Here is an 18,681-nt window from a genome sequence, read left to right on the forward strand (position 1 = left end):
TTAGCAACTGCAAGAATAGACTCCATGTAGGTCTAAAACCTGGGTCTGCCACCAGGACGTTGTGACTACAAAACAAGCTTTCAGTACCCCACTGTGGCTGTTGTTCAGTCACTAAGTCGTGTCTGACTCTTGCAACCCCGTGGACAACAGCAAGCCATGCTTCCCTGTCCCTCACTATCTCCCAGAATTTGCTCAAACTCGTGTCCATCGGGTTGGGGATGCTATCCAGCCATCTCATCCTCTGCTGCCCTCTTCTTCTGCCTTTAATCTTTCCCAGCATCAGGGTCTTTTCCAATGAGTCCACTGTTCCCATCAAGTGGCCAAAGTATTGAACCTGCACGTTCATCATCAGCCCTTCCAATGAACATTCAGGGTTGATTTCCTTCAGGATTGACTGGTGATCTCCGTGCTGTCCTAGGGACTCTCAGAAGTCTTTTCTAGCACCACAATTCAAAAGGGTCAATTCTTTGGCTCTCAGCCTTCTTTACAAAACAAGCTTTCAGTATCCCAGTACACTGTGATATTCTGTAAGGTTGAAATGCTAGTGTACTTACTGGGATAAAATCAGGATGGGCTTTTAAGTGAGAATAGATATGGTGACATTTTTTTTTAAAGGAGTGTAGAATTATTCAGTTTGAAAATTTAATGCAGACTGATCCTCAAGATATATACTGTTACATAAAATCAGATTTCATAGTTTTTAAAAAGACAGTAATGCATGCTATATCTGTATACATGTATACATGTTGCTGCTGAGTCATTTCAGTCGTGTCCAACTCTGTGAGACCCCATAGATGGCAGCCCACCAGGCTCCCCCATCCCTGGGATTCTCCAGGCAAGAACACTGGAGTGGGTTGCCATTCCCTTCTCCAATGCATGAAAGTGAAAAGTGAAAGGGAAGCTGCTCAGTCGTGTCTGACTCTTTGCGACCCCATGGACTGCAGCCTACCAGGCTCCTCTGTCCATGGGATTTTCCAGGCAAGAGTACTGGAGTGGGGTGCCATTGCCTTCTCCATGTATACATGTTATTACCCCAAATATTAGGATTTTGGATATCAGGCACACTTTATTTCAGAATGTCAGTTACAGACACAACCCTTCCTTCCCTGGCTGAGGTTTTCGAACTTTCTAAGGTGTCATCTAATAGTTACATATCCTTTTGGTAGAGGTCACTGCATATGCCTTTGGCCACATATTCTCAATTGTTTCATGTTAGAAACAGTATTCAGCAGAGGATGACACCATGCATTGATGGCCAAAGAATGAACATCTGCAAGGTGACTCAATCCAAATACATTGCTTTATTTCCTCAAATTTTACTAGTCAAATTTTAGAAGTTTGCTATCATGCAACAGCAACGTTTCTCAGCTGTTGGGTTGGGTCTGTGTAACTAGTGAGCTTATTTTACTTGGAATATGCTGTGCTTAGTCACTCAGTCGTGTTTGACTCTTTGTGACACCGTGAGTTGTAGGTGTCACAGACTTCTCTGTCCAGGCAGATTCTCCAGGCGAGAATCCTGGAGTGGGTTGCCAAACCCTCCTCCAGGGGATCTTTCCAACTCAGGGATCCAACCCAGGTCTCCCACATAGCAGACAGATTCTTTTCTGTCTGAGCCACCAGGGAAGCCCTGTACATGGGATGCAAAATAGCAAAATACTTGCTCTTTACTGAGGTGCATATGGGAAAATGTTTTGGGAGCTATTATGTGTGTGCATGTGTGTGTGCCCTTGTTGAAGATGATTTATGAAGGAAATTTTCCACACTGTTTGCCTGCTGAAGACCCAGAATTCGTTATTCCTTTCATTTCTCCTTGCAAAACAGACCAGTTTTTCTCCCAGACCATCTCCCTTGTAATACAGAACCAAGACAGCTGACACGCGGCGCTGACATTGTTTCCCTGAGGTCTTCCTTTAATGCCCTGGTGCAGTCTCACCTCCTGAGACACCACAGGCAAAACATTTAACATTTCCCCTAAAACAGAGCACAGAACACCATCCTTCTAACCTCGAAGATTAGTTTCCTCATCAGACATAAACACACCACCAAGCCAGGGCCCCGTATTTTATGGAGTCATTTCCTGAGGCTGAAAAAAGGATGGTGTGGACTTGTGCCCTGCCTGGTAAAGGCTTCAGCCTGAAACTGACCCTTTCTGCTCACATTTCTTGGCTAGGACAAGTCCCATGGGCCACTTAACTTCACAGAGGAGAGGTGCAGTCTTTCCTGGGCCTCCAAAAAGAAGGGAGTTAATCACAGTGAACAACCCAAGTGACTACCTGAGAAATTGCCTGATTAAGTGGTATTAGTGGTCATTTCCCTATGGCTGTAGCAAACAGCAGAGATGTATGGGAGACAGGTCAGTCCTCTCTCCATCTCTCTCTGCAACCCTGTCCTCTTTGAAAACAAATTCAGATGGTTGTGATGTAGTAGAGTGCACGGGTAAGTGTAAGTTATTAATAACATTCCAGGCCTTGGATTAGATAGTGGTTTATATGTGTGTAAGGCATTTGCCTTCTTCTGCACTGAACAAGTTGGATGGTTTCTGCCACTTGGACATCAAAGAGATGTGGGGCTGGAGGCCCAGGAGTGAGAGGAAGCAGTGCCCTGAACATCAGCATCTGTCCCTGAGAGCAGTCCCAGCAGCAGAGGTGATGGAAATGAGGTGTCAATGGTCAGCATGAGCCTGGGCAGTGGACAGAGCTGAAAGGCGTCGGGCTGACATGGGTGTGGAATGGTGAAATCTAGTTTTAAGCTTTGTAAGCTATGATGAGCCTAGACAGCGTATTAAAAGCAGAGATCTCACTTTTCTGACCCTGTAGTCCTTATAGTCAAATATGGTCAAATGTCCATGTAGTCAAAGCTATGGTTTTTCCAGTAGTCATGTATAGATGTGAGAGTTGGACCATAAAAAAGGCTGAGCACTGAAGGGTTGGTGCTTTTTAACTGTGTTGCTGGAGAAGGGTCTTGAGAATCCCTTGGACTGCAAGGAGATCAAGCCAGTCAATCCTAAAGGTAATCAACCCTGACTATTCATTGGAAAGACCAATGCTGAAGCTGAAACTCCAATATTTTGGCCACATGATGCAAGAGCTGGCTCATTGGAAAAGACCCTGATGCTGGGAAAGGTTGAAGGCAGGAGGAAAAGGGGATGACGGAGGATGAGATGGTTGGATGGCATTTCCGTTTCAATAGAGATGAGTTTGAGCAAATTCTGGGAGATACTGAGGGACAGGGGAGCCTGAATTGCTGAAGTTCATGGGATCGCAAGGAGTCGGACATCACTGAGTGACTGAATAATAACAAGAACATCCCCTGGGGATTTTGGGCTTCAGTGTGGACAGGAAATCTCTTAATAATGGGAGGCAATGAAAGCCAGAGAAAATTCAGTCTGATGAATGCTGGCTGAGCTGAGTAGAACTCCCAGGCTAGCGGACCCTAGCCAAGTACCAGTTACATTAAAAAGAATTAATGATATAAGTTGATAATTGCACTGTGGTTAATATGAGAATATCTGTATTGGGAAAGGACATACTTATCTAGGGAAAAGACCTTCATATATGTAACTTATCCTCAATATGTTAAAGAAAGAAAGGCTGTGTGAGTTTTTGTGTGGATATAGAGAGAAGGCATACATAATAAAGCAAATTGGGTAGAATACAAACTATCTGTGAATACAGGTAGAAGCTATATGTGCCTTTGCACTATTCTTATTTTTGCAATATTCTGTAAATTTTCAATTATTTTAGCCCCCAACTTAAAACAGAATGACATGACAGTGTGGCACATGTCATAATTCGGGTGACAAAGCCCATAGTAGGCTGGGGGAGTATCCGTCAGCTATGACTGGGGGTAGGGGATTCAGGGCAGGCTTCATGGAGAAGTTTCGGGAGAGACTGGAAGGATGATGACCTGATGGAGGTGTGTGAGGCCCTGGGGCATCTGACTGAGGTGGGAGCAGGACAGGCTGCAGGGGAGAACTGTGAGGTCCCGTCCATCCCAAGAGTCTGTTATGGAAGGGAGCACTGTGTGTGCTCTGACCCTGCAGGGCTCACTCCCCTCATGGTGAGTGTCACCTGTGTGCCCAGGAGTGCTCCCTCCTGCCCCTCCAGACAGTTACACAATCCTTCTCATTGCCTGGGCGAGCCTCAGGGACCTTCAAGGGAAGAAAGCCTGAGGGAGGGGCTTGCAGACCAAAGTGGGCTGGGATGGGCAGGGCCCATATGCTTTGCTCTCCCCATAAAGGCTCAGCACTTCACTCATGTCAGGACTGTCTGCAGAGGCAGTAGCTCTGAGTCTCCACCTGGCAGGAAACTCTCAGCTCCTGGCATCTGTGAGGAAGGAAGGGGATAGCTCTCCGTGCTGTGGGGAAGCTGAGTCTGAGACAAGATCCGAGTGTGTGGGGAGCCACGATGCCAGCTCAGGTCTGATTTTGGTCTCAGGGATGCAGAGTTTCAGAGAAAGGAACCTGTGGGCCCTTAATGATTTGAGGGTTGGATGCTGCTGCTGCTGCTGCTAAGTCGCTTGGATGAGGTGGGGTCTATTCCAGGAGGTTCGAGAATACTCAGAATCCCATCACTTTCCATTTGAGGTTTCCATATGCAGAAAGTTCAGAGATCATAATGGGAAGATGAAAAACGATGAATCAGCAAGGGTGGAAGGGAGAGAAAGAATGAACCCGCCAATGACATTCTGCACCTCCTTTCTTCTTAGGGGCCAGGGTCCAGATTCTGCCTCCTGCTGTTCCTCTCTCTGGCCGCCAGAGGGCGGGGTGCAGGTAGGTCACTCAGGAGCAGCAGTTTCATCAGCTCACCCAGGTGCACAGTGGAGCAGAGGGAATAGAGCTGGGCTGGATGCTGATGTCCTGGCCCAGAGGGGGAGTCGTGGAGATGCAGAGAAGCCACACTTTGCAGCTAAATTGAGCTGTGGCCTAGTGCTGATTGCTGGTCTCTCTGGATGTTTGGTCTGAAGCTAAGGCCTGTCCTGGGGCCCCAGTCTGTGCCTCTGTGTGGCTGAGGGGGCTCAGGGGAGTCATAGTGATGAAGACTGTTTTCTTCTAGCTGCTCCTGCTCCTATGGCCTTGGCTTTGGGATTTCCAGAGGGTGCTTGGTGGTCAGGGTTGTGTCCAGGGAACATTCTTCCCTAGTCCTCATCCTCAGAATTCCATTTATCACAGTAGGCATAAAGAGAGTTTTCATGTTTAATTAGTTGTGGAGAAGAGTGCAAGTTAAGTTAAGTCTGTACCAGATGGCGGCTCAGCTAGTCTTAGCAGAGGAGACACTGACCTCTGGGGCTGCAAAGCCCAGTGATGAACCTGTGAAGGGGAAAGGAGCTGGGATTCAATGACCAGGAAGGCTGGAGTGAGCCGTGCGACACTATTAATGAGAATTATCCTCACGTCCTCTACAGTGACCCCTTCTGTTGGGAAGTTCGGGGGGAACAAAACCTGTGCCCCTTTCCTGTCTTTCCTGCCCAGAACCTGCAAGGAAATCAAAGAAAGTTGCCATAGCGCAGGTGGTGAGTAATAAACCAACTCAGCATCCTCTCCTTTTGGCCCCTTTTTCACTACAGATCCTGGTCATGGAGATCAAAAGGGGTGTGCCTACCACTCCTGTCTGCTCCGACTCCAGCTTCCAGTCTAGGATATCTCCAGTGGGAATTTTGAGGCTTTTGGGTGCCATCTAGTTGTAGGAGACATGATTTTCTGAACACAGGGAGAATGTTCCTGGTGTTCCTGGTGACTCTTAGTTTGGCGACCAGAGCTCTGATGACTGTAAGATTTTCTCCTTCTTGTAAATAAGCTAAATAGTTAGTCTGCCCCAGTGTCATAGATTCTGGTAGGCAGAGACATAGAACCTTATTACTCACTATCACAGAAGTAGCCAGAGGATCAGCTTTTTCCTGTGCTGTTTCTCTGGTCCTGTCCCATCACAGTGATGTGAAGAGGTCCAGGAGATATCTGCACATGTAATTTGTTTGCCAAGCAGCTCATAAATTGGAATCATCAAGCAAGTACAAGTCTTTTCTGATATTACAGCTTATTTTCTTTGGGGCTGAGTATGAGGAGGAACTCTGCACTTAAGGAATCCGAATCTCATAAAATGGGCACTGACCATGCCTGCCCTTAGCTCTGAGTTGCAGAGGCCACATCCTGATGTGGACTTGAGATGTGGTCAGGTGCTGTTATCAGGCCTTGAGTGGTCAGAAGGAGGCTCTATCCAGAGGGAGATACCATCTCTGTCTTCTTGGATGTTTGCTCTATAACGTCTTTTTGAGAAGGAAGCATGGAGCAAAGGCAGTCAGTGTTTCTGCTCTTAGATTATGCACAGAGGACTATTCTCAAGAAATGGGTGTGTGTGGAAGCCTTAAGGATACATTTCTGACTTCCCAAATTCTTTCTGGTAATGGGGCCTGACAGGACTCCCCGTTCTCAGACAGGGGGTCTCTGGGCTCGTTCCCTCTGCAGATGGCCTGTATCACCTCCGCACTGAGAATGGTGTCATCTACCAGACCTTCTGTGACATGACCTCTTGGGGCGGTGGCTGGACCCTGGTGGCCAGCGTCCATGAGAACAACATGCGTGGGAAATGCACGTTGGGCGATCGCTGGTCCAGTCAGCAGGGCAACAGGGCTGACTACCCAGAGGGTGATGGCAACTGGGCCAACTACAACACGTTTGGGTCTGCAGAGGCTGCCACCAGCGATGACTACAAGGTGGGTGGCACTGAGTTTCCAGGTGGGAAAGGGTGGGAACAGGGTGTGGCTGGAGCAGAGCATGTGGAAGGGAGGGTGGGAGACGGGGATGTGGAGGTGGGGCTGGAGAAGAAAGACAAAAGTCCATGTCTTGAATCACAGCTTCTTCCCACCAAGGCTGTTTGGGTGGTGGGGTCTCATTATCTACTGGAGGAGGGTGGGTATCTGTGACTGCTGCCACCTGCTTCCCTGGAGCCCTGAGCTCTCAGCTCAAGTGAGGGCTGTGTGTATGGGTCTTTGGCTGGTGGCACCTCCTGGGCTGGTCAGGCTGAGTGTGCATCCCTCTGCAGAACCCTGGCTACTACGACATCCAGGCCCAGGACCTGGGCATCTGGCACGTGCCCAACAAGTCCCCCCTGCAGCACTGGAGGAACAGCTCCCTGCTGAGGTACCACACCAACACTGGCTTCTTCCGGAGAATGGGACATAATTTGTTTGGACTCTACCAGGTACATGGCGCTGCTGGCTGGGAGATGGGGATGGTCTTTTGGTGAACAGAGAGCCAGTGTTTTGGATGAGGACTAAGTCTGCTCTGTTCATTGCACTAAGAGGTACCTCTGCTTGGCTTTCTCCTACCTCTGGGTCCCTGTGAACTAGTGTGCTGCCTCTCAGAGGAACTGTGAGCCAGGAAGCACAAGAAGCTGGAGGAATAACAGGGTGGGTAAAGAAGGAGAAAAACAAGGGTCTTGAGGCTGGTTAGGTTCTGAGCTATGAGTAGGGATGGCAAAGAATCACTATCATTCAGACTGTTGTCTGAATAATGCCACCTGAGGGCATTAAATCCTCTACTTCCCAGTACAGCAGTATCTCTACTCTCCTCAATCTGTATTTTCATCCCTGTAGAAATTCCCTGTGAAGTACGGAGCAGGGAAGTGCTGGACTGACAATGGCCCAGCCATTCCTGTCGACTATGACTTTGGCGATGCTGAGAAAACTGCATCTTATTACTCACCAAATGGTCAGCGTGAGTATCTGCTTCCAAAGCCCAGCCATCAATCCATCGCTGCACTCTTGGGGAAAGGGTAAATAACAATAATTAATGATTGCCAGCACTTATGGAACACATATCAATACAAGACACCAAACTGTTTTCTAGAAACTTGTCATGGTTTTGTGTCATTTAATCATCCTGAAAAATCTATGGAGTTAGAAGAATATAAAGCCAGACTTCTTAATCAATATACTGTGTGATGTAATAGTTAACGAAAGAGGCAAGCTAATGTTCCCAGGTGAGAACTACTTGGAAGGTAGTGAGAAAAATTTGTTTTTGTTATGATGGATAGCTATTATTTGAAAGAAGACATTTGTTCAGCAAGATAAAACAGGAGACATGGGTTTGATACCTCAGTAGGGAAGGTCCCCTGGAGAAGGAAATAGCTACCCACTCCAGTATTCTTGCTGGGAAAATCTCTAGGACCCAGGAACCTGGCGGGCTGAAGTCTATGGCATCACAAAGAGTCGACCACGACTGAGAGACTAACGCTACTAAAGTTAACGTTTGGTGGGAAAGTGTGAACCATCAGTTTTTACATTTACTATTTCAGGGAGAGCAGGTAATGGTAGGTAGGGCAAATAAAGTCATGGTAATTGGATGAGAAGTGTGCTAGCAGAAACCGATGGCCACTTCTGATCATTGCCTATTCCTGCTGGACCTCTGGAGGTCTTCGTGCTGATCTCTCAGTGGACTCTAATTTTTCCTATGAGCCCTAGGCAGACAAGTGACTCTTGTGAATATGAGCCTTGGTCTTGTTACCTCAGATGGAAGGAGGTTCCCTTCCAGCCAAATTCAGAGCCAGGATGTAGCGGCCACTGTCCACAAAAGTGCTGGGTTTCATCCCCTAAGCTTGGAGTGCTGGGAGGTAACCTGACCTGTTTATTTAGGGAATCCCTGGGCTGGTCAAAGGGAAATTGTTTCCAGTTCATCTTTTGAATACTTAGGCTTTTCTCTGCCTCTTCTTTTCCAGGAGAATTTGTTGCAGGATTCGTCCAGTTCAGGGTGTTTAACAATGAGGGAGCAGCCAATGCCCTGTGTGCTGGAATGAGAGTCACTGGCTGTAACACTGAGTTTGTGAGTTTAGGGATGATCCCTGGCTTGTGTGTGTGTGTGTGTGTGTGTGTGTCTATGTGTGCATGGGAAAACTTGATTGGGATGTTTGAATGTAAATCTCCTTGCCTTGCATTTTATTCTTTTGCAGGTATTTTGTGGACATACTTTTTAAATTGTTACTATTGCTTTTAAATTGAGATTCAATGGACATAAAATATTTTATTAGCTTCAAGTATATAACATAAAGATTCTATATTTTTATGTATTTTGAAATGATCATCACAGTAACTCTAGCCAACACCCACCACCACAAATAGTTTCAAATTCTTTTGTCTTGTGATAAAAAATTTTAATATCTACTTAGTAACTTTTCAGTGTACAAATCAGTATTATTAACTACAGTCACTAGTCTATATTTTACATCCCCAGGACTTAGTTTATAACTGAAAGTTTGTACCTTTGTCCAATGGATATAATTTCCTGTATTGAAGTCCAATTTATCTGTATTCTCATATATGATTAGTACTTTGAAGCTGTGTTTAAGAAGTATTTTCCTATGTCGAGATCATGATGATATTCTACATTCAATGGAGAAGCTTCATGCTTTTATTTTTTCCCAGTATTGAGAAGAGAGCACTGTAGTTGTGGTTAGTGGAGACTGTCTCTGAAGGACATTTATGGCTGGAGGGCAGGAGGAAGAGAGAGTCAGAGTGCTAAGAGCAAGAGTATTCATTCACTACCTTTTCCTTCCACACCTGTCAGTCTGGGAAACGTGACCCTGAGGTCAAGGACATCTTCACTTCCCCATTCAGTTACCAGTTGTCCATTTCTTAGTCGAGGTGTAATAGCTGTGTCTTCATGGAAGGGTCCCTAGATTATGATTTGGAGGGTGATGCAGGTGTGGGCTCTGGAAGTAGGGTGGGATGTGTTCCCCCTACACTGGCTTCCAAGGAACCTTATCTTGCTCATTAATGCTCATTTGCATGTACCCTTGCAAGCACTGATTCCTTAAAAATACATGCTAGGGAACCTACAAAGTGCAGCTATTAGAGATGCAGAGCTGACAGAGTCATCTTAAGGAACTCAGACTGAGTGGGAGAAAGATATAAATGCAAGACTGCAATCTCATGTGGTATCACATGTGATAGCAACATAAAAAGGGGCTCTGGGAACACAATCCAGAAGCTTCTGCCTGTACTAACAGCACACAGTTGATTCTGCAGGAAGGCGACATCTTTGCTGAATGTCGAAAGATGTGTGTAGAGTTCAATAGGCAGCAAGGGGCAGAGTAGTGTCCTTGAGCATGAGTAACTGACATGTTCAGAATCACTGGGATTTAATAGACCATGGTGTGTTGAGGGGGCAGTGAGCTGTTGTGTAAATTGTATCAAGGTATGCACATGGTGTAGAATTAAGAGCTGATGCTGGAAATACTTGCAAGAAGTAGGGCAAGGAGGGGCTTTTGCATTATGTCCAGGACACAGAGTTTATGTTATAGGTGATGGGACACCTATAATCTGATGTTATGGGACACATCAGAGGAGTTTGACCAGGTTAGTGACTTGATCACTTTGGTTTAGCAAGGAGGGGGACGTGGATTCAAGAGCAGGGAAATAAGAGTCAATGAGACCATGAGGCAGGTGTAAAGGTACAGATGTGAAATAGTGAGGACCTGAGCCAGGGTGGCCTTGGTAAATTTGAAAGAGCAAGCATGGATGCATAGACAGTGAAATCAGCAGTTCTTGAAGATTAAATGGACGTGGGGGATGGGAAGTGAAAGAGGCAACAGACTTCAGGGTTTTGTTCTGGGTGATTGACTGCTATCAGTTAAGATGGGTGACAAGAAGAGAAATAGACTCAAGGGCAGCAAGAAAGTGAATTAGTTTTGTTTTGCTTAAGTGGAGTTTTAGATCTAGTGATATGTATGTGGAGACATTCACAGGGCAGCTGGATAGGGGGTTTCAAGCCCAGAAAATACCTGGCTGGTCATTCAGATTTAGGAGTATATCTTGGCAATATATGATTATGCTGGTTCTAGCAAAAGTCATGGGTGAAGACAGACCATCATTGTGAGAGTGAGGTGTGGACAGAATTGTGAGCAATAAATAGCCTTTGGGGGATCCATTGAGGAAAAAGGGTGGTTGAGGGGTCTGAGAATAAGCATGAAGGAAGGTAGAAAGGAATTCAGGAAAGCATGGTTTCAGAGTCCACTGGAGGGAAAGGTTTTTTCAGGGGAGGGGTCAAGGCGAGTAGGAAGAAGACCAAACTTACAGGGGATTCGGCCATTAAGAGCTCACTGGTGTGTTTACAGCCAACTCCTCACTGTGTCTTCTCCTGCCCCCCAGCACTGCATCGGTGGAGGAGGATTCTTCCCAGAGGGCAATCCAGTGCAGTGTGGGGATTTCTCCTCCTTTGACTGGAACGGATATGGAGCTCACCAGGGTTACAGCTCCAGCCGGGAGATCACTGAGGCAGCTGTGCTCCTGTTCTACCGCTGAGAGCTGTGTGGTGTGAGACACAGAACCCAGCTCCTAAGCCCAGACCCTCAGAGATGGAAAAATGGAACGCTAACAAGGAGGGGAAGGGAATAAATTACATCACTTTGTGCACTTTGTGACTCTCACTGTCTTTTAATTCCTTTTACAAATTGAAACCTGGAGTGATGTTTTACAATAATGCCTTGTAAGCTGGTGATTTCCACTTTAGACTTCTGGAGTTTGGAACTTCTAGTCTCAGGTATCCCAGACACATATTTGCTTCTCTTTCTAGGGAACCCCTATGGGAGACTGAGGAGCAGGGAAAAATCATTCTTAATTTTACTACCATTCTATTATTGGTTAGTCAAATCAAGCTCTCTGCATGAGTATCTTAAAGAGGAAAAGCTGATTATTATTTAGTTTCAGTAGGAAAAAAAGAAACTGAGGTCACAGCTGTCCATTTCCTTTATTCCTCCAGTTTTGACAGTTGGGACAGTGTCTCTAAAATGATTGGGTACTATTTGCAACATCTCTGTTTTGGGGAGAGTTCTCACAATACCAAGGAATCCATTGACAGCTAGTAGGGTGTCCTACAACTCAATTCCATTTTGACCCAGTCTACCAGGAGACACGTCAGATCCCCATGTGAAGGGCTCAGTCCTACCAGTCTGCCCCTGAATCCCCTACTCCAGACACTGGTTGCAAGTCCAGATTGTCACCTGTGCTTTGACTGACTGGCTGTAGATGGGAGGTTCCAGTGAATCCCTCCTTGGGTTCAATTAAATTGCTAGAGTGGCTCAGAGAACTCAATGAAACAGTTTACCTACTAGATGATGAGTTTATTAGAAAAGGGTGTAACTCAGGAACAGCCAGATGGAAGAGACAGCTGGAGCCAGTACAGGTGAAGAGCCCAGAGCTTCCTTGCCCTCTCTGAGCACAGCGTTTCTCCCCAGTCTCCACATATTCACCAACCCTGAAGCTCTCTAAACCATATCCTTTCGGGGTTTTACACAGACAGGTTTGATTAAATCATTGACTAGGGAAATTGATTCAACCTTCCAACCCTCTTCTCTTCAGGAGAGTCAGGGTGAATGGGCTTGAAAGTTTCAACCCTCTCATTTCAAGGCAGATTCTAACTTCACTAACATGACTGAAGATCTCTGAGGCAGAGTCTGAAAGTAGCCCATTCCAATTGAACTAGAATTGTTGGGTTTTGCAGAAACAGAAGCAGTGGGTTCTGATTGATATCTGCGATGTTCAAATAAGTCCAGCTTGTACCTAGTGCCCAAGCAAGATTTACCCGTGTCAAGATAAATCTCTTTCTGATAAATTGATCCTCCAAATTCTGTCCACAGAATCACACCAGAGCTTGTAGCTGGATGTCCCCAGTCTGTAATGCATTGTAAAGTTATCCCTTGTCAGCTTGGATTTGGCACTGTCCCAGGTCATGGGCTGGAATCCAAAAGCCAGACCTCACAGTCAAAGACAGTTGAATCATGAATTGCAGGTTCATCAAAATCCTGGGCAACATCACAAACATGCTGTCTTGTAAGAAGACTTGATTTTACCATTTTTCTTTACCATGTTAGTGTGAGAAGGTAGTACCAAACTCAGAATCAAGCTTTGACGAATCTGGTTCTTATTTATAATTTAATTCTGCATTGTTCTGTGATTGATCATGCAGTGTGTGTCTTTGGTCTGCGAGCTGCCAGGAACATGGCCTGTGTATTAGATGATTTGGGTGCTGAGCATGCCTTGTCAATGCATCATTTTGCTTTCACGTCGTGACAACACCAAACCAAATTCTTCATTGAGAATATCTCTGGCAGATTTGCCAAGGTCAGCATATGTAGATGAATGCACATTGCTCACACACAGAGTTCTGTGTATAGGTCTGATGGCAAGACTGTGAGAAGAGGTGGTCCGGTGTCTCCTCGGTGAGTTCTGCAGCCACAGCTGAGGCCATGGGGTTTGCTCTGGGTTGAGCAGCAGCTATCCTGGTTGGAAGGTGAAGTGAAAGCCCTGTGGTTGTTCTTGGCTAAACCTGATTTGCATGGTAGTTGGTCAACGATGGTTAATGTACAGTTGACCCTAGAACAATGTGTGGGTTGTGGTCACGAATCCTCCAAACAGTCTAAAATCCACATGTAACTTACGGTTGATCATTTGTACCCATAGTTTCTTCATATCTGCAGTTCCTCTGGGTCTGTGTTCCACATCTGCAGATTCAACAAGTCATGAATTGTGTGCTGTGCTGTGCTTAGTATCTCAGTCATGTCCGACTCTTTGTGACCCCATGGACTGTAGCCCATCAGGCACCTCTGTCCATGGGAATTCTCCATGCAAGAATACTGGAGCGGGTAGCCTATCCCTTCTCCAGGGGGTCTTCATGAGTTGTGTAGTACTATATGATTTAATATTGGAAAAAGCCAACATATAAGTGGACGAGCACAGTTCAAACCAGCTTTGCTCATGGGTCAGCTGTGTTTGCTTTTTTCCAGTATCTTCTCTTTTTCTCACCTCCCTAATAAATCTTTCCCTCTTACTAGCTCATTCCAGATTTCCATCCTTCTCATTTATCCCTTCTTTCTTACTCCTTTTTGTTACCTCTTGCCTTATTTCTCTCTCTTTATGTCAGATTGCTACAAATCCCAGCTTGAATCTGCTAGATGTGTAAAGCCAATCTACTGATGCAGGATTGTGGTGAAGGAAAGTGCAACATTTACTGCAGACTCTAAGTAAGGAGTTTGGGTAGCTAATGCTCAAATCCTGGACCCTGAACTCCCAACTGGGTTTCAGGGAAAAGTGTTTAAAGGCAGGATAGGTAAGAAGGTTGCTGTATGCAAGATCAACAGGTGGACACTTTTCTGATTGGTTGTTGGTGGGGTAATTGGGACTCAACATCATCAACCTTCTCCAACTGATCTGGAGCCCACCTACTTGTGGTCAGCCCCCAGTTACCTTCTTCCATATCTTGTGGGTTTCATTATCTGCAAATCATCTTGAAGGATATGGCTCAGAAGAGATTTGTCATCTGGAAGGAATATGTTTGGAGTCCTGGCAAACTTATGTTTCTTTTATCTTGAAAGCTCAACAGTCAGTTTTATGGGTCTCAGACTAGGAATCCCTGGGTCTTGAGGACCTCTGTGAATTTGTCAGTTTTCTTCTCTATGTTCTTTTCAGTTTGCTTCTGTAGCCTCATGAGCTGCTTCCCCCTCCCTCTCTCCACTAATGGATGTTGCTCTTCTTTCTCTTCTCCTCCAGGGTGGCTGCTACTGCCTCATACTTCCAATCAGCCTCATGAGCTAGGTGCCCTAGGCAGGAAAACTTGCACATAGGTGTCAGATGCACATAGATGTCAAGATGTCACCTTGAGGATGGCAGGGATCACTGTCCACTTTTTCATGTCATAGGGTGGTGGGATCCCATCAAGTACCTTGAGGTGGTCCAGAGTGGCCTGGCCTTGCCTGGTCTTGGGGGTACCATGTCTCACACTGTCAGCCAGAAGATGCAGTTGAGGGTTCGGATTTGGGAGAGGTTGGTGTTCATCCACTTGCGGAGGAAGGCCAGGCACTTCAACTTGTTTCTGTAGAAACTGCCAGGAAATATTGATTCCCCAGCAGTGCAGGAATACCACCTTCTGGCCCAGAAGCACCTTCTTGGTCAGGGTGGCTGCCAGGTAGGCCAGGAGATGGCCTCAGCTATCAAACACCAGGACCTGCCCTTCTCCTGTCTTTGGCAGTTGTGTGGGAAAGAAACTTTTGTTACTTAAACAGGATACTGAGTCTATAGCTGTTTACTTTCGTAATTCATTAAACTGTCTATTTATGCTTTCAATCCTTTTCTGTAAGTGTATAAATTTTTTATAATAAAGTATTTTTTTAAACAATAAATCCTAAATAGTTCACAGGGAGAAGCTGGACTGGATGCAAGTTTGGAATGGGGCAGCTTTAAGTCACACTATTCTCTCTCCACACAGACACAGACTGACAATTTCTTTTTCCTAAAGTAGATTTTGAATTATGCTGTTGTGGACTGGTGATTAGTGATGAATCTAAATTCACAAAAAACAATATTCTTTCATAATCAAATATTTATTTACTCTTTTACATTCTTACTAACCTTTGACTGTGAGGTTCACAACAAACTGTGGACAATTCTTCAAGAGATGGGAATACCAGACCACCTGACCTGTCTCTTGAGAAATCTGTATGCAGGTCAGGAAGCAACAGTTAGAACTGGACATAGAACAACAGACTGGTTCCAAATAAGGAACGGAGTCCATCAAGGCTTTATATTGTCACCCTGATTATTTAACTTATATGAAGAATATGCCATGAGAAATGCTGGACTGGATGAAGCACAAGCTAGAATCAAGATTGCCAGGGAAATATCAATAATATGTAGGTAACACCACATTTAGGGCAGAAAGCAAAGAAGAACTGAAGAGCCTCTTGATGAAAGTGAAAGAGAGTGAAAAAGTTGGCTTAAAACTCAACATTCAGAAAACCAAAATCATGGCATCTGGTCCCATCACTACACGGCAGATAAATGCAGAAACAATGGAAACAGTGAGGGACTTAATTTTTGGGGCTCCAAAATCACTGCAGATGGTGACTGCAGCCATGGAATTAAAAGTCGCTTGCTCCTTGGAAGAAAAGTTATGAAAAACCTAGACAGTATATTAAAAAGTAGAGACATTACTTTGCTGACAAAGTCCATCTAGTCATAGCTATGGTTTTTCCAGTAGTCATGTATGGATGTGAGAGTTGGACTATAAAGAAAGCTGAGCGCTGAAGAACTGATGCTTTTGAAGTGTGGTGTTGTAGAAGACTCTTGAGAGTCCCTTGGACAGCAAGGAGATCCAACCAGTCCATCCTAAAGGAAATCAATCCTGGATATTCATTGGAAGGACTGATGCTGAAGCTGAAACTCCAATACTTTGGCCACCTGATGTGAAGAACTGACTCATTGGAAAAGACCTTGATGCTGGGAAAGATTGAAGGCGGGAGGAGCAGGGGATGACAGAGGATGAGATGGTCGGATGGCATCACTGACACAATGCACATGAGTTTGAATGAACTCCAGGAGTTGGTGATGGACATGGAGGCCTGGCGTGCTGCAGTTCATGAGGTCAAAAAGAGTTGGACATGACTGAGCGACTGAACTGAACTGAGCATTCCTCCACACTGTAAACATTTCCAGCATGTTCCCACACACAGTCCAGCCACAAACTCTTCCACGTCTCCCCAGTTGAGCCTGTCCTGTACTGGAAGATCTGTTGGCTGCAATCCCCACCTCCTAGCATCTCCCTCGCTTTCCCCAGCTCCTCTTCATGGCCAGAGCTCTAATGTTCCTTGTGCTTCTACAGTTTCCTTCCTAGCTTCTCTCCCTGATTCCTAACTTCTGGTGCACGGGAAGTTCAGAGATGAGAGAAATTGATCTACAGGGCACAAGGGCACAAAATGGGGAAGAGAAAGGCAGAGAGGGCAAGTGCCAGGTGTTCTCATAATCCCACTGACCAGCAGCATTGGATCGCTCTTCCTTTCAGGTATGTGAGAAATGTGACGCTAAAGGCCATCCTGACAGCCTGTTTCCAGGACCACTTCTGATGCTTTTTATCTTAGCCTGTGTCCTCCACACGTGGAAATCTGAGACAAAGATGCAAGTGCCAACACACGAGCTGCTATATGCCAATTCAGAAAGATAAGGACCAGGAAAAAAAGAATGCAATGAAGAAAAGCCTCAGGAACTCTGTGATGTATGATCACTCTGCCTGTCTTTCTGTCTTTCTTTGGCAAATTAGAATTATTTTTATACATATATGCTAAAATACCCATGTAGTTCTGCTGTGCTATTTGCCCTAAAAAGGCGGGGTGAGGCAGAGTGAAGAATCCCAGTGCATCTGAGGGGGCCTTTCCACAAAGTAGAGAATGGTAACCCTGTCCCCAGGCTACTGTCCCTCTTGCTGTTCCCAGTCCTCAATTCCTGCAGCAGGAAACCCCTATGGTCTGGCCCTGGCACTGGGAGAGTAGAAGGTACCTGAAGGGCTGGGTGAGTGAATGAGGACGTATGACCTTTGAAACATAAAAACACTGCAGTGTTGGGAGCAGGCTCTCTGTGGCTCAGGCAGCTGACTGGGCCTCCTGCTCTGTGGCACAGGTGGGTGGGTGTGGGATGGCCAGTCCTCCAGGAGCAAGGAAGGCTCTGTCTCAACAGAATACTTTCTCAAAGTTGTTTCTGGTACAAAATGAATGTACCAGAGATGTGAGGTATGGAGCTGCAGAGGCCAGGCCAGCCACCCTCCCCAGACCTCAGGTCATGGTGGCACAGGTGAGGCGGGTGGGGGTGCTGCTGCTCTGGGAGGACTTACAGGTGCCTCTAGAAGGAAGCACAGTGAGTTTGTGGGTTTGTATGTGCATTTAGAGAGAGGGAATACATGATAAAGCAAACGGGGTGAAATACGAAAAAATATAATTCACATTCTTACTAACCCTCCTCCACCCTGTAAACGTTTCCTGTGAATATTTATTTTTCAAAACAAAAATGAATTTAGGTAGAAACTATACGGATTTTTTTAAGTAATATTGTTATTTTGGCAATGTTCTATAAATTTTCAATTATTTCTAACCCAAAAGTAAATAAAAGAAATACATGACAGTGTGGCATGCCACAATTGGGGGTTGGAGAAAGTCCAGTAGTAGGACAGTGAAGCATCCATCAGCCTTGCCTGGGGTGGAGGTGCCAGGGAAGGCTTCATGGAGAAGTTTCAGAAGGGACTGGAAGGATGACGACCTGATGGAGGTGTGTGAGGCCCTGGGGCACCTGACTCAGGTGGGAGCAGGACAGGCTGCAGGGGAGAACTGTGAGGTCCCGTGCATCCCGAGAGTCTCTTATGGAAGGGAACACCGTGTGCGCTCTGACCCCGCAGGGCTCGCCCTCCTCATGGTGAGTGTCATCTGTGTGCCCAAGAGTGCTGCCTCCTGCCCCTCCAGGCAGTCACTCATTCCTTCTCATTGCCGGGGCCGAGCCTCAGGAATCTTCAAGGGAAGACAGCTCGAGGGCAGGGCCTGCAGCTCAATGTGGGCTGGGATGCGCAGGGCCCACACTTTGCTCTCCCCAAAGGCTCAGCATTTCACCCACCTCAGACTCTCTGCAGAGGCAGGACTCTAAGTCTCCACCTGGCGGGAACTCTCTGCTCCTGTCATCTGTGAGGATGGAAGGAGGGAGCTCTCTGTGAAGTGACAAATCTGTTCTGAGTCTGAGACAAGTTCCAGGTGTGTGAGGAACCACAATTCCAGCTCCCTGGTCTTAGTCTCAGGGATGAAGAGATTTCACAGTCCAGTGATGAACTGGTAAAGTGGGCAGGGACTGGGAGATGATGGCCTGGAAGGCTGGTGTGAGCAGCTT

The 18,681-nt window shown here is 46.1% G+C and overlaps 1 protein-coding gene and 1 pseudogene across 1 annotated transcript; one reads left to right on the forward strand and one right to left on the reverse strand.

Moving 5' to 3' along the window:
* Positions 1–4,406: 4,406 nt before the first annotated feature.
* LOC102402805 (intelectin-2) lies at positions 4,407–11,403 on the forward strand. Its single transcript, XM_045166213.1, has 8 exons — positions 4,407–4,418; positions 4,708–4,771; positions 5,404–5,511; positions 6,461–6,708; positions 7,038–7,196; positions 7,591–7,711; positions 8,712–8,815; positions 11,140–11,403. The coding sequence occupies exons 1-8, from the start codon at positions 4,407–4,409 to the stop codon at positions 11,290–11,292; spliced, it is 969 nt and encodes a 322-aa protein (XP_045022148.1). The 3' UTR covers positions 11,293–11,403.
* A 2,813-nt stretch (positions 11,404–14,216) lies between these two features.
* On the reverse strand, positions 14,217–17,111 carry LOC102403777 (annotated as a pseudogene).
* Between the last annotated feature and the right edge of the window lie 1,570 nt (positions 17,112–18,681).

Source organism: Bubalus bubalis, chromosome 6 (genome assembly GCF_019923935.1).
Source record: "Bubalus bubalis isolate 160015118507 breed Murrah chromosome 6, NDDB_SH_1, whole genome shotgun sequence".
In the NCBI taxonomy this organism is placed as follows: Eukaryota; Metazoa; Chordata; class Mammalia; order Artiodactyla; family Bovidae; genus Bubalus; species Bubalus bubalis.